The sequence below is a fragment of the Schistocerca nitens genome, chromosome 6, assembly GCF_023898315.1.
Source record: "Schistocerca nitens isolate TAMUIC-IGC-003100 chromosome 6, iqSchNite1.1, whole genome shotgun sequence".
Classification (NCBI taxonomy): Eukaryota; Metazoa; Arthropoda; class Insecta; order Orthoptera; family Acrididae; genus Schistocerca; species Schistocerca nitens.
In genome coordinates, this window is record NC_064619.1 from 577,051,651 (window position 1) to 577,070,957 (window position 19,307).

A 19,307-nucleotide genomic window follows, 5' to 3' on the forward strand; every position below is an offset into this window, starting at 1 on the left:
GTGTGTGATGTCTTTAGGTTAGTTAGGTTTAAGTAGTTCTAAGTTCTAGGGGACTTATGACCTCAGATGTTGAGTCCCATAGTGCTCAGAGCCATTTGAACCATTTGCGAAAGAAGTGACGGTGCAGGCGGGAAGGGTGAAGGGATGTGGAAGGCAAAATGCTAAAAGTAAGTAAGTCGATGGTGAGCAGTTTATGGCAAGAGGGACACGATGCAGAGATGAGCGCAACTAAATTCTCTAGCCAAAAGTTCTGACAATAAATATCCCGTTGCCGATATGGATAACATTATTACGCAGCAGTACCTTTGATATTAAGAATATGTCATGATCCACCAGATTCGTCCATGTACACAACATCGATACGTATGTAAATGATTATAGAGTTGCAATTCTGTGTTAGAAGTAAAACAGTCAATAGAAAGCATTAATGGTGTTCGTATGTAATGCTGTTACTATGCGTGGTAGAGTATATAAGCGGAATGGACAGCTTCAGATATTGACTGATAACTGGGAAGGACACGGAGACACTTCGTAATCGTGTGACACAGCTTTATGAGTACCCTAGAAAGTTTAAAAGGAATCTTATTGTGTACCTCTAGTTGATCAGCCGGTCGAATCACCCAAGATCCAGATTTTCGGGACACTCGTATGTGACAGTGTTCCGATGTTGAACTGAATGGGAACGTTAGGGCAGACATACTAATCACCAAGGTTCCAGTCGATCATATCTAACCATCACAAAGGACCGTCGCCTTATTGTGCACCAAGCACTTCACAATCTCCTTCACGTACATCTACGGTCGCCATAGCAAGTAGTGGCCCCCCTGCAACATGTGTCGTCCAACACCATTGGTTCAAAACTGGCTCTGAGCACTATGGGACTCAACTGCTGTGGTCATAAGTCCCCTAGAACTTAGAACTACTTAAACCTAACTAACCTAAGGACATCACACAACACCCAGCCATCACGAGGCAGAGAAAATCCCTGACCCCGCCGGGAATCGATCCCGGGAACCCGGGCGTGGGAAGCGAGAACGCTACCGCACGACCACGAGATGCGGGCAGCACCATTGGTACCAGACTAGCAGCAGCTGCACTTGGCAGTTACCGTCCCCGCTGACGTTAACACCACAACACAAACGGCCGCGTTTCGAGTGACGCAGCGACTGGGATGCATGAATTGTTGGTAAATGGTTTCGCACGGTGAATCGCAGTTCTGCATTGCCACTGATGACCATCGTCGGCGGGTAGGTAGTGGCCTAGAAGACGTACGGTGCTGTTACTCCTTGCTTCATCATGTAGGGAGCCACTGGGTATGACTTAACGTTACACTGGTGGTAACTGAAGGAACTCTGACGGCGCAGTGGGATCTCACATGCATCCTGTTTCATCATGTGTTACCTCTCATGTGACTGTTTCGTGGTACCACTTATCAACGGGACGTTGCTTGTCTACTCAGGAAAGAAATCCGGAGATATTCCTGTGACCAGCAAAATCGCCGGCCACTGTGGCCGAGTGGTTCTAGGCGCTTCAGTCCGGAACCACGCTGCTGCTATGGTCGCAGGTTCGAATCCTGCAGGCATGGATGTGTGTGATGTCCTTAGGTTAGTCAGGTTTAAGTAGTTCTAAGTCTAGGGGACTGATGACCTCTGATGTTAAGCCCCATAGTGCTTAGAGCCATTTGAACCATTTGAACCAGCAAAATCCCCAAGTTGGTCCCCGATACGAAACAGTTTGGACCAGCTCGCACATCAACTCCATCCTAGCACCAATAGCCAGGATATCGACGACCAGTTGCAGCATTTTTGGGCCAGCCTACCTCTGGAGACAATACAGTGACTTTGTGACATCTTTCCAACCAAACCGGTGAATGCATCCTGTCCAGATGGAGCGCAACGTTATAAGTGTGCTGCTGCTTCTAAATTCCTCGTAAATTCGACTTGATTTTGTAATCGCTGAAACAACAACACGTAAGCTCTTAATTCGCTGAGTTTTATTTTGTTTCCTCGTCCTCTTTTGTGTTACTTTTTTTGTCGGGCAGTATGTTTAGACGAACATGTATTTATATATATTAGACTGTGAAAAGATACTAGCTAAGTGGTGGTGTGCGAGGAGCATTTTGAAATAAAAGTGCCAGTCTGCGTTGAATTACTGTGCTGTGCAGGCCTTTTGACGTATAGAACTGTAGGGTGTGACAACGCTGCACTTGTAAGATTGCTGGAGCACGCTCTGTTACTATCCCTCCTCCCTTCTTCTAGAGAGTAAACACGACGGCGTTCCCAGGATCGGAAGGCCTTCAGTTCACTTTGCTGGTAGTTTTTCTCCAACACAAAAAGAAGCGATAGCCGACGCCTCTACGAAACATGCTAAGCTAACTCGTATGCAGGTCATCGGTGTACATTTTTGCACAAAGAATGCTCACTTTTCCTAAGTTTACTGGCATTCACAAACTCGTCAATAATCCTTCGACTCTCACAAACGCAGAAACCTTGACGACTGCGATCCCTGAGCGTGCATTCACTCTTTCTTCGCTTTCTTATCGTTCTTGTGTGATCGGACCACTTTCCGGACGATGAAGTGCAGCGCCAGTAGTGGGAGAGATGCCGCTGCTACGACGAAGGCCGCGACATCTAGGAGCAGGTACTGGTACCAGGCGAGATCGAGCGCGGCGGAGCGGAGGTGTGGGGCGCCCCTGTGGCGTAGCACGTACTCCACCCAGTACACAGCCTCCTCCAGCGGCGGCCGAGGGCGGTCCCTGTACAGCGAAGACAGCTCCTTCGCCCGCTCGCTGTACCTGTGCAAAATGAAAGTACTTGGATTATTGTCTCTTCCTGAAAATTCCTGGCAGATTAAAACTGTGTGCCGGACCGAGACTCAAACCCGGGACCTTTGCCTTTCGCGGGCAAGTGCTCTACCAACTGAGCTACCCAAGCACGACTCACCCCCGTCCTCACAGCTCTCCTGTGAACCTTGCAGAACTAGCACGCCTGGAAGAAAGGATATTGAGGAGACATGGCTTACAAGGAGACGGCACGACCGTGGGGTCGGGGATTTGTCCGCAATTTTGTGTGGTGAAAGAGGACCCCTAACACCTCACGTGGTTAAAATATTAGGACGCACTACTCGGAAAATCCTGAGAAAAATCGATCCAAAGTTTCTTAGGTGCCTTATGAGTATAAAACGTTAGTCCACCACCAAGCCGCCGTCTGGCCTACACGGTTAGCGCTCGGACCCTTACGCCAAAGGTCTCGTGTTCGATTCCCCTTCTAGCACTTTATTTTTTTCTTCTGTTGCTTGCAAAATTGCAGCGCATTGTTACAGGAGAATCGTGAAATTAATTCCAAGGAAGATTGTACAAAAATTCATTCTTTAATTCACCATCAATTATCGTCACCATTATTCCGAGACATGATTCAATATGCCTGGTTTGCCTCAAAATTGTCAGAAACTCAAAACATTTTCGTAAATGTTAATGGGGCATGTTTTTGTACAGATTTATTGCAAACGCCCTATGATTCTAAAAAATCTGCTTTTATATGTTGCGCAAGATGTCACAAAAATTATTGATTTGTTTGTTTTTACGATAATTACCACTGCAGTTATCGTTTATAACTATGTATAAAAACTGAATGTTTTCCAATAGACTTTCTTATTCTGATTGAAAAGGCAATGTTTCTCCTCGTATACTTTACAATGAAAACTGCAAAACCCATCGTCATGAATTGTGTTGTTGGACAAAAAGAAAATAATTTTCATTCAATAATGAAACTAATTTGTTAAAGATAATGTAGGTTTCGGAAACTTTCTGAATAATTGGTGGAATAACCAAAGACAATGAACCAGAAGCAAAAAGAAGTGCCAGAGGAGGAATCGAACACGAGACCTCCGGTGTAAGGTTGGTTGGTTGGTTGGTTTATGGGAGAGGAGACAAGACAGCGAGGTCATCGGTCTCATCGGATTAGGGGCGGATGGGGAAGGAAGTCGGCCGTGCCCTTTGAAAGGAACCATCCCGGCATTTACCTGGAGCGATTTAGGGAAATCACGGAAAACCTAAATCAGGATGGCCGGACGCGGGATTGAACCGTCGTCCTCCCGAATGCGAGTCCAGTGTGCTAACCACTGCGCCACCTCGCTCGGTCTGGTGTAAGAATCCGAGCCCTAAACACTTTTTTTTTTATCTCAATTTGTTCGCTTTCGTTCGTTACATCTGCTCGGGGCGGACGTCGTAAGACATCCGTTTAAGTTCGTTATTGATCAATTAACTCAGTTTTTTTTTTATTACAGAGGGCAGCTAACCCTCTGACCGCACACGCTGAGCTACCGTGCCGGCAGCACCTAGGCCAGACGGCGGCTCGGCAGATTACTAACATTTTATACTCATAAGGCATCTAAAAAACTTTGGATCGATTTTTCCCGGGATTTTCCGGGTATTGCGTCCTAATATTTTAACCACGTGAGGTGTTAGGGGTCCTCTTTCCCCACACAAAATTGCGGACAAATCCCCGACCCCACGGCTGTGCCGTCTCCTTGTTAGCCACAGCCTGGGGGATGTTTCTAGAATGAAATTTTCACTCTACAACGGAGTGTGCGCCGATATGAAACTTCCTGGCAGATTAAAACTCTGTGCCGGGCCAAGACTCGAACTCGGTACCTTTTTAGGGAGTGGCAACTGAGCCTTAACATAGACAAATGTAATGTATTGCGAATACATAGAAAGAAGGATCCTTTATTGTATGAATATATGATAGTGGAACAAACACTGGTAGCAGTTACTTCTGTAAAATATCTGGGAGTATGATGTTGAATGATCATATAAAATTAATTGTTGGTGAGGCGGGTGCCAGGTTGAGATTCATTGGGAGAGTCCTTAGAAAATGTAGTCCATCAACAAAGGATGTGGCTTACAAAACACTCGTTCGACCTATCTTATTTAATTACTACTAAAAACAGTCTTGATCACGATTTATTTAACAAGGTGACCGGTTTCGACCACTACTGTAGTCATCTTCAGACCTATAAGTTGTATACAAAGCTCTAATTAGAGAGCTACATACATTAAACAAAATACATAAAGTTATAAAGCTATAAAACGTTGAATTACCATTGAGTAGGAACCTCTTTCTGTTGGAGAAACCAGTGCACGTCTTACTATATATAATGGAGGCTCCACCCACTTCTGACTGCATGATGTCATTATTAACCAATGAGTTATAAGTCGAATTACAATTTAAAATTTCTTAGTTAAAAGAACATTGTCAAGAATTAGAAATAAATACACACTAAACTTAGCTTATTAAACAGCTATTGTCAATTAAGAAGCATTTAATAAGCTAAGTTTAGTGTGTATTTATTTCTAATTCTTGACAATGTTCTTTTAACTAAGAAATTTTAAATTGTAATTCGACTTATAACTCATTGGTTAATAATGACATCATGCAGTCAGAAGTGGGTGGAGCCTCCATTATATATAGTAAGACGTGCACTGGTTTCTCCAGTAGTGATTCTCCAACAGAAAGAGGTTCCTACTCAATGGTAATTCAACGTTTTATAGCTTTATAACTGTATGTATTTTGTTTAATGTATGTAGCCCTCTAATTAGAGCTTTGTATACAACTTATAGGTCTGAAGATGACCATAGTAGTGGTCGAAACCGGTCACCTTGTTAAATAAATCGTGATCAAGACTGTTTTTAGTAGTAATTATTTATAAGACATTGATCACTGCTGTTCCCATAATGCATTCAAAAGTAATATCTTGAGTATTGCTCATCAGTGTGGGATACGTACCAGGTCGGGTTGACAAAGGAGATAGAGAAGATCCAAAGAAGAGGGGCGCGTTTCGTCACAGGGTTATTTGGTAAGCACAAACTCAAGTGGCAGACTCTGCAAGAGAGGCGCTCTGCATCGCGGTGTAGCTTGCTGTCCAGGTGTCGAGAGGGTGCGTTTCTGGATGAGGTATCGAATATATTGCTTCCCCTAGTTATACCTCCCGAGGAGATCATGAATGTAAAATCAGAGAGATTCGAGCGCGTACGGAGGCTTTCCGGCAGTCGTTCTTCCCGCGAACCATACGCGACTGGAACAGGAAAGGAAGGTAATGACAGTGGCACGTAAAGTGCCCTCCGCCACACACCGTTGGGTTGCTTGCGGAGTGTAAATGTAGATGTAGATGCCTTTCGGGGGCAAGTGCTCTACCAACTGTGGTACCCAAGCACAACTCACGCGCCGTCCTCACAGCTTTAATTCCGCCAGTACCTTCCAGGAGTACTAGTTCTGCAAGGTTAGCAGGAGAGCTTCTGTGAAGTTTAGAAGGTAGGAGACGAGGTACTGGCGGAATTAAAGCTGTGAGGACGGATCGTGAGTCGTGCTTGGGTAGCTCAGTTGGTAGAGCACTTGCCCGCGAAAGGCAAAGGTCCCGAGTTCGAGTCTCGGTCCGGCACACAGTTTTAATCTGCCATGAAGTTTCATATTGGCGCACACTCCGCTGGAGAGTGAAAATTTCATTCTAGAAATTGTCTCTTCCTGTCAAAATGTTTGACATCCTTGTTTCGCTAATAGACCTATGACATTTATTCAGTGTGCTTCCTAACAGATCTAGGCATTTCCTGCCTATCCTTTCTTATCTTGCCGTTTTCTTCCCTCGCGATAACCATGGCAGGAAAATGCTAAGGCTCAGTCTAGATATAACGGGGTCAGTGTAGTGAAATGAAAAGATGACAAGGATTTCTGGTCTGACGAGTACATGGGAATATCAAAAGCAGCGAAAATGGTATAACGGGAGTAGGTTTCGTTACTAATAGAAAGGTAAGACGCAGAGTGAGTTACTGTGAACAGTTCGATGATAGAGTTCTTCTCATCAGAATCGACAGCAATATTTCAGGTAAACCTGCCGGCGTCACAAGCAAAGATGAAGAGAGAGAGTAAATACTGGGTGATCAAAAAGTCAGTATAAATTTGGAAACTTAATAAACCACAGAATAATGTAGATAGAGAGGTAAAGATTGACACACATGCTTGGAATGACATGGGATTTTATTAGACCAAAAAAAAAAAAACCATATTGCTAGACGCGTGAAAGATCTCTTGCGCGCGTCGTTTGGTGATGATCGTGTGCTCAGCCGCCACTTTCGTCATGCTTGGCCTCCCAGGTCCCCAGACCTCAGTCCGTGCGATTATTGGCTTTGGGGTTACCTGAAGTCGCAAGTGTATCGTGATCGACCGACATCTTTAGGGATGCTGAAAGACAACATCCGACGCCAATGCCTCACCATAACTCCGGACATGCTTTACAGTGCTGTTCACAACATTATGATGGTGGACGCATTGACCATTTCCTGTAAAGAACATCATCTTTGCTTTGTCTTACTTTGTTATGCTAATTATTGCTATTCTGATCAGACGAAGCGCCATCTGTCGGACATTTTTTCAACATTTGTATATTTTTGGTTCTAATAAAACCCTATGTCATTCCAAGCATGTGTGTCAATTTGTAACTTTCTATCTACATTATTCCGTGATTTATTCAGTTTTCAAATTTATACTGACTTTTTGATCACCCAGTATATGAGGATATTGAACAGGTAATTCGGCACTTGAAGGGAGATTAAAATCTTATAGTCATGGGGGATTGGAATGTGCTTGTAGGAAAGAGTAGAAGAAATGGTTACCGGAGAATATGGGCTTGATGGTAGGAATGAGACAGGAGAAAGACTAATTGAGTTCTGCAATAAGTTTCAACTATAATTGCGAATAATCTGTTCAAGAATGGTAAGAGGAGGGAACATTCTTGGAAAAAGCAGGGAGATACGGAAAGATTTTAATTAGATTACTTTATGGTCAGGCAGAGATTATGAAATCAGATATTGAATTGTAAGGAGTACCCAGAAGCCAATACAGTTGTCACATCTCAATTTAGTGGTGATTAAGAGTATTCTGCAGTAGAAGTAGGATATCGGACTAATAAGGAATGAAGAGACGAGCTGGAAGTTCTCTGAGGCTATAGATACTGCGATAATGAGTACCTCAGTGGGCAGTTCAGTTGAAGAGGAATTGACATGTCTAAAAAACACAATCACAGGAGCTGGAAGAAAAAACATAGTTTCGAAGAAGATAACTGTGAAAAACCCAAAGAAATGCTTCACATGAGCGACAAAAGAAGGAAGAACCAAAACGATGAGGGAAATTTAGGAATACAGAACTACAAGTTAGTTAGGAATGAAATAAATAGGAAATGCAGGGAAGCTAAGACGCAATAACTGCATGAAAAGTGTGAGAAAATCGAAAAAGGAATCATTGGCTGAAAGACGGTCTCAGCATACAGAAAAGACAGTGTAAAACGGAGCGAAATGTTCGAAATTCTGAGAAAAATAGGGTAAGCTACAGGAAAGGACGGGTAGTATACATTAACTACAAGAACGAAGAGGAAACAATAAGACTGAAAAACCAGGAACGAAGTGCTCTGTTTTAGATGGTTTAAGACAGGGATGTAGTCTTTCGCCCCTACTGTTCAATGAATACATCGGAGAAGCAATGACGGAAATAAAAGATGGCTTTAAGAGTGGGATTAAAAAGCAAAGTGAAAGGATATCAATGACAAAATTCGCTGATGAGATTTCTATCGTCACAGAATGTGACGAAGAATAACTGGAAATGTTGAAGGGGATGAGTAGTCAAATGAGTGCAGAATATGGATTGAGAGTAAATCGATGAAAGGATAAAGTAATGAGAAGTAGAGGAAATGAGTACACCGAGAAACTCAAAATCAGAATTGGGGATCACGAAGTGGACGAAATCAAGGAATTCTGCTAACTAGACAGAAAAGTAACTCATGAAGGACAGAGCAATGAGGACACAGAAAGCAGAACAGCGCTGGCAAAGGAGGCATTCCTGGACAAGAGAAATCTGTTAGTATCAAACATAGGAATCCGTTGGAGGAAGAAATTTCCGAGAATGTACGCTGAAGTACAGCATTGTATGGTAGCGAAACATGAGCTGTGGAAAAACCAGCAAAGAAGAGAATCGTAGCATTTGAGATGTGGTGCTGCAAAAGAATGTTGAAAATTAGGTGGAGTGATGAGGTAAGGAATGAGGAGGTTCTTCGGAGAATCGGCGAGGAAACGAATGACTGAAGCGCCAAAGAAACTAGTATAGGCATGCGTGTTCTAATACAGACACAGGCAGAATACGACGCTGCGGTCGGCAACTCCTATTTAAGACAAGTGTCTGGCGCAGTTGTTAGATCGGCTACTGCTGCTACAATGGCAGGTTATCAAGATTTAAGTGAGTTTGAACGTGGTTTTATAGTCGGCGCATGAGCGATGGGACACAGCATCTCAGAGGTAGCGACGAAGTGAGGATTTTCCCGTACGACCATTTCACGAGTGTACAATGAATATGCCCGCATCTCGTGGTCGTGCGGTAGCGTTCTCGCTTCCCACGCCCGGGTTCCCGGGTTCGATTCCCGGCGGGGTCAGGGATTTTCTCTGCCTCGTGATGGCTGGGTGTTGTGTGCTGTCCTTAGGTTAGTTAGGTTTAAGTAGTTCTAAGTTCTAGGGAACTTATGACCACAGCAGTTGAGTCCCATAGTGCTCAGAGCCATTTGAACCATTTTTTGTACAATGAATATGAATCCTGTAAAACAGCAAATCTCCGACATCGCTGCGGCCGGAAAAAGATCGTGCAAGAACGGGAAGAACGACAACTGAAGAGAATCGTACAACGTGCTAGAAGTGCAACGCTTTCGCAAATTATTGCAGATTTCAATGCTAGGTCATCAACAAGTGTCAGCGTGCGAACCATTCAACAAAAGATCATCGATATGGGCTTTCGGTGCAGAAGGATTACTCGTGTACTCTTGACGACTGCACGACACAGAGCTTTACGCCTCGCTAGGGCACGTCAACGTCGACATTGGACCGTTGATGACTGGAAACATGTTCCCTGGTCGGACAAGTCTCGTTTCAAAGTATAACGAGCATATGGACGTGTACGCGTATGGAGACAACTTCACGAATCCATGGACCCTGCATGTCAGCAGGGGACTGTTCGAGCTGATGGAGGCTCTGTAATGGTGTGAGGCGTGTGCAGTTGGAGTGATATGGAACCCCTGATACGTCTAGATACGACTCTGATCGGTGACACATACGTAAACATCGTGCAATTTTGCGTATGATGATATGGTTGGAGACCGTGGCTGTTATTTGAAGTCAAATGTTGATGCTATTGAGACAGCAACCAGCCACAAATTTATTTTCATTAACTCGAACAAATCTGCATTTGCAGCTCATATTGCTGAAGAAAACCATTCAGTGAGAAACATTGAGAACAACTTAAAAATTTTACATGTAGCAAAAAAAGGAGCCACTATGACTTTATTAGAAGAAATTGAAATACACACACACAAAAACAACACCCCAGACTATATCCTTAATGAACAAACCGAGTTAGCTAACACTCCTCTCCTGAAAAATTCCCAAAAATTATTTTCCGCCCTCCAAAGCAAATAATATTCCTACGTCTATCTGCAGATCAAGTAGCAAATTTATACACTCCTGGAAATTGAAATAAGAACACCGTGAATTCATTGTCCCAGGAAGGGGAAACTTTATTGACACATTCCTGGGGTCAGATACATCACATGATCACACTGACAGAACCACAGGCACATAGACACAGGCAACAGAGCATGCACAATGTCGGCACTAGTACAGTGTATATCCACCTTTCGCAGCAATGCAGGCTGCTATTCTCCCATGGAGACGATCGTAGAGATGCTGGATGTAGTCCTGTGGAACGGCTTGCCATGCCATTTCCACCTGGCGCCTCAGTTGGACCAGCGTTCGTGCTGGACGTGCAGACCGCGTGAGACGACGCTTCATCCAGTCCCAAACATGCTCAATGGGGGACAGATCCGGAGATCTTGCTGGCCAGGGTAGTTGATTTACACCTTCTAGAGCACGTTGGGTGGCACGGGATACATGCGGACGTGCATTGTCCTGTTGGAACAGCAAGTTCCCTTGCCGGTCTAGGAATGGTAGAACGATGGGTTCGATGACGGTTTGGATGTACCGTGCACTATTCAGTGTCCCCTCGACGATCACCAGTGGTGTACGGCCAGTGTAGGAGATCGCTCCCCACACCATGATGCCGGGTGTTGGCCCTGTGTGCCTCGGTCGTATGCAGTCCTGATTGTGGCGCTCACCTGCACGGCGCCAAACACGCATACGACCATCATCGGCACCAAGGCAGAAGCGACTCTCATCGCTGAAGACGACACGTCTCCATTCGTCCCTCCATTCACGCCTGTCGCGACACCACTGGAGGCGGGCTGCACGATGTTGGGGCGTGAGCGGAAGACGGCCTAACGGTGTGCGGGACCGTAGCCCAGCTTCATGGAGACGGTTGCGAATGGTCCTCGCCGATACCCCAGGAGCAACAGTGTCCCTAATTTGCTGGGAAGTGGCGGTGCGGTCCCCTACGGCACTGCGTAGGATCCTACGGTCTTTGCGTGCATCCGTGCGTCGCTGCGGTCCGGTCCCAGGTCGACGGGCACGTGCACCTTCCGCCGACCACTGGCGACAACATCGATGTACTGTGGAGACCTCACGCCCCACGTGTTGAGCAATTCGGCGGTACGTCCACCCGGCCTCCCGCATGCCCACTATACGCCCTCGCTCAAAGTCCGTCAACTGCACATACGGTTCACGTCCACGCTGTCGCGGCATGCTACCAGTGTTAAAGACTGCGATGGAGCTCCGTATGCCACGGCAAACTGGCTGACACTGACGGCGGCGGTGCACAAATGCTGCGCAGCTAGCGCCATTCGACGGCCAACACCGCGGTTCCTGGTGTGTCCGCTGTGCCGTGCGTGTGATCATTGCTTGTACAGCCCTCTCGCAGTGTCCGGAGCAAGTATGGTGGGTCTGACACACCGGTGTCAATGTGTTCTTTTTTCCATTTCGAGGAGTGTATGTTACTACAATTCTCATGATGCTAAATGTAAATAAGTAATATACTGTCTTACCTATACAGTACTAAAAAAAATTGGATCAACTTTGTAAATAATGTAACAGTATACACTCTAAAGCTCACAAAATCAATGTCTGTCTGTACTAATGTAAAAGGCGTTTCAGTTGCATAAGTGAATTTATTATCTTTTTCCAAACATGGGACACCTTCATGATGTTACGATATATCATAGCATCTTTGTCACTCATATGTTTGTAATCACTTTGTATTGTGTCAAAACATGTGGTGTGCGCTAGAAACATTTTCTGTGACAAATCTAAAGTGTTCAGCGAGAAAAATTTACGTGTGCAACGATAAAAATGCAGTGGGAATGTATTCACATCTGTTGGATGAATGTAATACAAACAAAGACTCCAAACCGACATTTCAGATAAGTCACATCCAATGAAAATCTGTAACGCAACCATCTGTGTGGCATGCTTATAATTATGTATTATTTATATTTTAGGACAATTAATCTGTAAAAAGACGTTGTAATAAAAAAAATGGTTCAAATGGCTCTGAGCACTATGGGACTCAACTGCTGAGGTCATTAGTCCCCTAGAACTTAGAACTAGTTAAACCTAACTAACCTAAGGACATCACAAACATCCATGCCCGAGGCAGGATTCGAACCTGCACCGTAGCGGTCTTGCGGTTCCAGACTGCAGCGCCTTTAACCGCACGGCCACTTCGGCCGGCGTTGTAATAAAAGCATGAAAACCGTCTGAAGATGAATCATAACGATTCGAAACCGGTAACGGTACCCTTTGAGTAAAGGAACTGAAAATAAATTTCTGGCTGGTTGTTGTTTCAACACCATCAACGTAAGGATCGTGTCTGATCACCTGCACGTATTCATGTTCATTGTTCAGAAGAGATCTACATTTATGGACAGCCTTGCAGGATTCATGGTATCATTTCCCTACAGCACTACTTCAGACATTATAGTCGAGTCCATGTCAAGTCGTGTTACGGCACTTCTGCGAGCTCGCGGGGGACCTACACGATATTAAGCAGGTGTACCAGTAACTATGGCTCTTCATTGCTATAAAACACTGACAAGAAGAACGGACAGGATGGTAGGACATCTGTTAAGGCATCACGGAATAACTTCCATGGTGCTAGAGGCAGCTGCAGGAGGCAAAAACTGTGGAGGAAAATAGATATTGGAATAGATCCAGCAAATAACTGAGGACGTAGGTGACAATTGCAACTCGGCGTTGAATCTCACTGACTGGAGTACATTCGTCTTCAGTGATGAGCCCCGCTTCGAACTGAGCCGCGATGGACGGCGAAGACGTGTCTGTGATGCCCCGAACAATGGTACGATACCAACCTGACTGTCACCCGCCATACGACCCAAGAACTAGGCGTGACGATCTGGTGTGCACTTCTTTTCGTAACAGGACTACTTTGGTTCTCATCTGCGGCACCATTACAGCACAGCGGTATGTTGACGATATTCTGTACGCCGTTTTGTTGCCCTTTATGGCGAGGCAACCTGGGGTAACATTTAAGCAAGATAATGCCCGCCAGAACACGGCGAGAGCTTCCACTGCTCGTCCTCGTGCTTGTCAAACTCTACCTTCGCCAGTAAGGTCACTGGATCTCTCCAGAAAATAAGAACGTTTGGAGCATTATGGGCAGAACCCCTCAGTCAGTTCGGGATTTTGACAATCTAATGCACCAACTGGAAAGAATTCAGAAAGATACCCCTGCTTGCCAGTTCTAAGCAAAGAGCGGAAAGCAGAAAGGTGGAAGGAGTATATAGAGGGTCTATACAAGGGCGGTGTACTTGACGACTTTATGGAAATGAAGGAGGATGTAGATGAAGATGAAATGGGAGATACGATACTGCGTGAAGAGTTTGACAGAGCACTGAAAGACCTGAGTCGAAGCAAGGCCCCGGGAGTACACAACATTCCATTAGAACTACTGACGGCCTTGGGAGAGCCAGTCCTGACAAAACTCTACCATCTGGTGAGCAAGATGTACGAGACAGGTGAAATACCCTCAGACTTCAAGAAGAATATAATAATTCCGATCCCAAAGAAAGCAGGTGTTGACAGATGTGAAAATTACCGAACAATCAGTTTAATAAGTCACAGCTGCAAAATACTAACACGAATTATTTACAGACGAATGGAAAAACTGGTAGAAGCCGACCTCGGGGAAGATCAGTTTGGATTCCGTAGAAATGTTGGAATACGTGAGGCAATACTGACCTTACGACTTATCTTAGAAGGAAGATTAAGGAAATGCAAACCTACGTTTCTAGCATTTGTAGACTTAGAGAAAGCTTTTGATAATGTTGACTGGAATACTCTTTTTCAAATTCTAAAGGTGGCAGGGGTAAAATACAGGGAGCGAAAGGCTATTTACAATTTGTACAGAAACCAGATGGCAGTTATAAGTCGAGAGGCATGAAAGGCAAGCAGTGGTTGGGGAGTGAGACAGGGTTGTAGCCTCTCTCCGATGTTATTCAATCTGTATATTGAGCAAGCAGTAAAGGAAACAAAAGAAAAATTCGGAGTAGGTATTAAAATCCATGGAGAAGAAATAAAAACTTTGAAGTTCGCCGATGACATTGTAATTCCGTCAGAGACAGCAAAGGACTTGGGAGAGCAGTTGAACGGAATGGACAGTGTCTTGAAAGGCGGATATAAGATGAACATCAACAAAAGCAAAACGAGGATAATGGAATGTAGTCGAATTAAGTCGGGTAATGTTGAGGGAATTAGATTAGGAAATGAGGCACTTAAAGTAGTAAATCAGTTTTGCTATTTGGGGAGCAAAATAACTGATGATGGTCGAAGTAGAGAGGATATAAAATGTAGACTGGCAATGGCAAGGAAATCGTTTCTGAAGAAGACAAATTTGTTAACATCAAGTATAGATTCAAATGTCAGGAAGTCGTTTCTGAAAGCATTTGTATGGAGTGTAGCCATGTATGGAAGTGAAACATGGACCCATCACGTAACTAATGAGGAGGTATTGAATAGGATTGGGGAGAAGAGAAGTTTGTGGCGCAACTTGACTAGAAGAAGGGATCGGTTGGTAGGACATGTTCTGAGGCATCAAGGGATCACAAATTTAGCATTGGAGGGCAGCGTGGAGGGTAAAAATCGTAGAGGGAGACCAAGAGATGAATACACTAAGCAGATTCAGAAGGATGTAGGTTGCAGTAGGTACTGGGAGATGAAGGAGCTTGCACAGGACAGATTAGCATGGAGAGCTGCATCAAACCAGTCTCAGGACTGAAGACCACAACAACAACAACAACCCCTGCTTGAATGATGGCCGAAGGTGGACCAACATGTTATGATTTTCTCAATTTGTAAAGCTCTTTCTCTCGAATAAATCATTCAGTTTTTCTGAAACTACAATCTTATAGCCGGCACGGTAGCTCAGCCTGTTCGGTCAGAGGGTTAGCTACCCTCTGTAACAAAAACCTGAGTGAGCAGATCAATGGAAAACCTAAATGGATGTCATCGGACGTCCGCCCCAAACAAATTCAAAGAACAATATAGTACAAAATGAGATAAGAAAAGTGGTAACGTGCTTGCCTCCCATGCACTTCGCCCAGGTTCGATTCCCGGCTGGGTTGGAGATTTTCTCCGCTCGGGGAGTGGCTGTTGTGTTGTCATCATCATCATTTCATCCTCGTCATCGGCCGCAAGTCGCCCAATGTGGAGCCAACTAAAATAAGACTTGCAGTTGCGGCCGAATCCGAATGGGACATTCCGGCCAACAATGCCATACGATCATTTCACTTTTGTCTGTACCTCTACCTTTTTTTTGGATTGTATACGCGCGGGGCTCATGGTAGGGAGATAAGAGAGATTAGTGCGCATACAGAGACTGAAGCAAAGCAAGCGCTGTATCGTGTGTGAGATACAGAGGTGAGCGAGTCCGCCGGGATTTACCCCAGTTCACTGCTAGTAGCGCCACGTCACCTTAAGGGGCTCCGGAACGCCCTATACTTGCAATGTTAAAATAACGCTTATAAATTACATCTTTCCTCACAAAGTATTTGAGGTAGGAAGTTGAACTTTTTACAGATTATTTATTGGAATATGGGCTACAACTTAACACAGGGATTTTACAAAATTTTAGTTCAGTTATTAAAGATGATTTTTTTCAATTGTAATGAAAATTCACAACATTTTTTGCAATTTTTTATTTATATATTCAAAAATATACAGTTTTTTGGAAAAAGGCTGTGTTAAATTATGCAGAAGGTACTGTGTAACATTTACTGAAAGTTTGAAACAAATATGTTTGGAAGATCCTTAGAAAACGTGTAATTAGTATGAGAAAATAAAAGTTTTGGGAATCGAGCGAAAAGATTCGATTAACTTTTTAGTGCATTCCAGGTCCATAGGATGGATTATCTTCATCCTCTGCAAACTCCTCTTCCAGCTTCCTCTTGTTCCTCCTCCTGTTTACTCTTGCTTGTATTTCTAGACTCTTTACAGCCCTGTCTGCAGCCCGAAGGCGTTCCTTGTCTAAAGCAAGCATCGCTCGTACCATGTTAGAACCTATCTTCATTCCCATATTTCTAAATACCTTGCACCTTACAATGTTGCCATCATTGAAAGTCGCAACAGCATCATACACACCAAAGTGAAGTGTTTCTATTCCAACAAATACAGTCTTGGGGATTCTCGACCATATAACACTATTTACACTTTCATTGGGGTTTTGAGTTTTTCCGTGAATACACTTTTTCAACAGTTCAGGTGCTGCTAAGTCTCTGAAATAGGTTTTATCACCTCCATTACTGCATGAGGCAGACTATGCTTATGAGTGTACACTTCACCAGTTAGCAATCCTTTGTTATATTTACACCAACTGTCTTCTTCTTTGGGACACAAGCTATGTTGGGGATTTTCATCGTCTTTATTGTTTACAGTAATAACACATACCTTTGGCTTTCCAACATTTCTCCTTTTCTTAAAAGCCTTCAGAGGATTTCTAATAACTTTACTTTTACTCATTATTATACTTCAACAAAACAGAGACTCAAGAAACAGAATTAATTACGAATATTTTCGAGATAACGACAGAGTAAATAAACATGAAACAATCGACAATCACACCAGCGATATATATTGAACCATCACAGGTTAGCCACAACACATACTTTATCTCACATCACTAAAATGTACCTGATGAACACGGACGTTAATAATAACACCATTTGACAGCAGTTTAACAGCGCCACAGTGGGTCACGCCCATGTAGAACACATTTCAAAAAAAATTTAAAAATAGTTGTAGTCTTCGGAATTGAATAAATTATATATCTATTAAAAGGTAATAGTCTGCAGATTCAGAAAACGCAAAAAAGTAAAAATTGAACTTTTCATGAATTTGAGCCTTTCCGGAGCCCCTTAACGCGTCTGCATGTAGCGCACAAGTATTGCACCACAATTAAGTATGAAATTAAAAATCAAAATTTATGTTTAAAATTTTGTTAAAATATAGTTTAGTGTTATAATGTTCCAAATACCAAGTCTTTATGTTCTGGACTTAATAGTTTACGTAAAAATGCCGTTTTAAGAGAAAAATAAGCGGCGCTAAATAAAGAAGCTAGAAAGCCAGCATTTGGTCAGAAGGTGCAGTTAGAGATCATAAATAAGTGGTGCAGGTTTCCAAAACCATATAATAAAAATTAACACCGGAATCCACGTTTTTGGGAAAAATCAGAGGCACTAAATAATGGACTTAGAAGCATGAAAATTTGTTTTATGCTTCAGTTCACCCCAGAAATAATAACTGAAAGAGCACGTTAAGCTACCACTTATAGGTTTTGAGTAATTAAGTAGAATCCAATTTTGTAACTAAAATGTAACAGCACACCGCCGTCGGCTCCGGCACCTATTAAAATGCCGCCCGAGAGGCAGTAAAAGGTTCACTTCGCATTCAGCCACAGTAAGATCCGTGTCTGTTAAACATCGGATCGCGCTTTGCCTCGGATAGCGTCAGAGCCGAACTGATTGTTGTAGATTAAGTACCTGTAATTTTAATGATAGAGAATTTTGGTTAAAGTGGATACCAATCGATAGGGCTATACTAAATTTGAGAGTTGTAGTATTAATAACTGCTGACATAACTTCTAGTAAACACATGGTTCAGGGGTAAAGATCGACCGTTAGCTCCACTATAAAAATTCTAGAAGGCAAAGTTTTCATTATAGCGAGCTGTAACTTTTTCGGTGATTTCAAACAACTTAACCGAATACAAATAAAAATTAAGAGGTTTCTGAAGTAATTTGCAACTATATTGTTAAAGTTTAAGTGTCCGATAAAGCGGTCGTTCGGAGGCTGCTGCAGTATGCAGATAGCCGTAGACAACAGATGTTCCCTCAGCCGTCCGCTCCGGCACCTATATAAATGCAGTCGGAGAGGCAGTAGAAAGGTTCACTTCGCACTCAGCCACGGTAAGATCCACGTCTGTCAAACGTCGGATCTCGCTCTGCCTCGGATGACGTCAGAGCAGAACTGTGTCAAAGTGCTTATTTTGCAGTAGAAACGGATAGTGAACTCGCGCGGACTCTACACCGTCCTGGATCGCTTATAATTCGCTGAAGAAACTGGACCGTGAGAATTACAATTCCACGTGGCAAGTGGTGACTTTATTTCCACTTTTATGGCGAGCATTAATTTTGAACATTATTGCAAAATTTCATTGAGTAATTTTAGTCGGAGAGAAAGACAATCTGGTAGGAACGTACCGTAGAGGTCGCCTTTGAACTGCTAAATGTGCTGTTAGAATAGAAAGACTTGCTTTCAATTGAAAATAGTGAATTTCCAAGTGTTGTACGGGAGAAACTTTATGCAATATAATTTTGATTGGAGCTTCATACTTTTATTTAAAATCAAAGTCCTAATCCTGCAAAGAAATAGGACAGAAACTTTTCTTTTGTGGGCTGGACCAGAATGTGGCCTTGCAGACTGGAAACTAAGGTCAGTAAGTTTCCATTCGCTTTCTGGCTGATCACAAAATTGCACTACTGGCCATTAAAATTGCTACACCAAGAAGAAATGCAGATGATAAACGGGTATTCATTGGACAAATATATTATACTATGACTGACATGCGATTACATTTTCACGCAATTTGGGTCCACAGATCCTGAGAAATCAGTACCCAGAACAATCACCTCTGGCCCTAATAACGGCCTTGATGCGGCTAGGCATTGAGTAAAACGGAGCTCGGATGGCGTGTACAGGTACAGCTGCTCATGCAGCTTCAACGCGATACTACAGTTCATCAAGACTAGTGACTGGCGTAT

General features: G+C 43.5%; 1 protein-coding gene across 1 annotated transcript in view; it reads right to left on the reverse strand.

Moving 5' to 3' along the window:
- Positions 1-1,068: 1,068 nt before the first annotated feature.
- The window catches only part of LOC126263484 (UDP-glucosyltransferase 2-like), an 80,366-nt gene continuing 62,127 nt past the window's right edge, over positions 1,069-19,307 (reverse strand). The window contains exon 6 of the mRNA XM_049960576.1: positions 1,069-2,794. Within this exon, the coding sequence (XP_049816533.1) occupies positions 2,518-2,794 (277 nt within the window). The 3' untranslated portion in view covers positions 1,069-2,517. The remainder of the gene's footprint in view (positions 2,795-19,307) is intronic.